Source organism: Lolium perenne, chromosome 4, assembly GCF_019359855.2.
Source record: "Lolium perenne isolate Kyuss_39 chromosome 4, Kyuss_2.0, whole genome shotgun sequence".
NCBI classification, from domain to species: Eukaryota; Viridiplantae; Streptophyta; class Magnoliopsida; order Poales; family Poaceae; genus Lolium; species Lolium perenne.
Window position 1 is genome coordinate 5,505,663 of NC_067247.2, and position 1,358 is coordinate 5,507,020.

General features: G+C 47.6%; 1 protein-coding gene across 1 annotated transcript; it reads right to left on the reverse strand.

Moving 5' to 3' along the window:
* Positions 1 to 575: 575 nt before the first annotated feature.
* On the reverse strand, positions 576 to 1,124 carry LOC127348032 (protein RADIALIS-like 4). Its single transcript, XM_051374147.2, has one exon. It carries the CDS (start codon positions 1,049 to 1,051, stop codon positions 782 to 784), a length of 270 nt encoding a protein of 89 aa, XP_051230107.1. The 5' UTR covers positions 1,052 to 1,124; the 3' UTR covers positions 576 to 781.
* Positions 1,125 to 1,358: the final 234 nt, after the last annotated feature.

The following is a 1,358-nucleotide window of genomic DNA, read 5'->3' on the forward strand; positions in this document are numbered from 1 at the left end:
GGACCCATAGCGTTGCAAGAAGGGAGCCCAAGCCAGCCCCACGCCCGACTCAGAGAATTTAGAGATTTCTTTATATTTGAAATACACTTCCGACGATATTTATTACCTCTCAGTTGGTGTTGCTATTGACGGTAGCGACGATAGCGATTGAAAGGGATTTCCCGGTGACAAAGATCATCAACGCTGAGGTGGGCATCGAGCGAGGGATATTCAAAAGTCTTGATCGATATAACAAGCCTTGCCATTGAGGTGACATTATTGGTATGTTTTTAGGTTATACTCCAAATATGTTACTATTTTACTGTGCAAAGTGAGTGTGTCAGAATAATATAGATATTTACGTTTTTATAGTTCGCCCCACCTCAAATTATGTTCGTCCTTCGCAACTGTCTCATAGCTTCTCGCGAGGCTCAAAATTTGCAGTTCTTTTTAGTACTTCCTCAGTTCCTCCCATCCTAGACACTTGTGACAGATTTTAGGCAAAATGTAGGCTAAAATATATGTCTTAAGGTTTATTAAACCTATGACTAGTATTTAGGCTGGAGTACGTATCTGCTAGATTTGTTAGAGTTGATGTCCACGTACGGACGTATATATACATAGCAAATACACATTACCACCCAGTACACTGCATTGTACAGACATCCGACAAGAAAACACGCACACGCGCGTGCGAAGGTGTCATACGTACGTCCACACACATACACACGCATAGATTAAGATAGAGCTCACGTCATTGTCTTGTACCAACCATGCACCATGCATGCATGATCCATCCGGGTCATGTCTGGCCCCGCCGGCCGTTATTCCCCCCTCCGTTGCTGGTGCCGGCGGTGCCACCGCGGTTGGAGTTGGTGCGTGCACCGCCGGCTTCGATATCGTGGACGTCGACGACGAGCTGGTCGTAGTGCCGCTTCACGTCGTCCGCAGTCTTGCCGCCACCCACGTCGGCGGCGATGCGGTCCCAGCAGCCAGGCGCGTCGTTGCCGTACACGGCCAGAGCGCGCTCGAACCTCTCGTTCTCGCTCTTGCTCCACTCCGGCGTCGCCATGGTCTGACGATGAGATTCAAGCTCGAGCTAGCTAGATTGTTTCTTTGCCTTGTGTGTCCCTTGCATATAGAACAAGTGCTTGCTCCATATTTATACTCCTGCAAGATTGATTAGAGCAAAAAGCAATGGATGTCATAATGCTAATCTAGTTGCAAATTGTAGGAACTAAATCTGGGAGGCGATCAAGGTTTAGCATTACGGAGCAACGCTACTGGTCGCCGTTTGATTCCGAAGACAAGGTGCCTTACATACGCGCGCCGTATAATACATAGTGAAGTTGACGACTAGCAAAAGTTAAGACCACAAA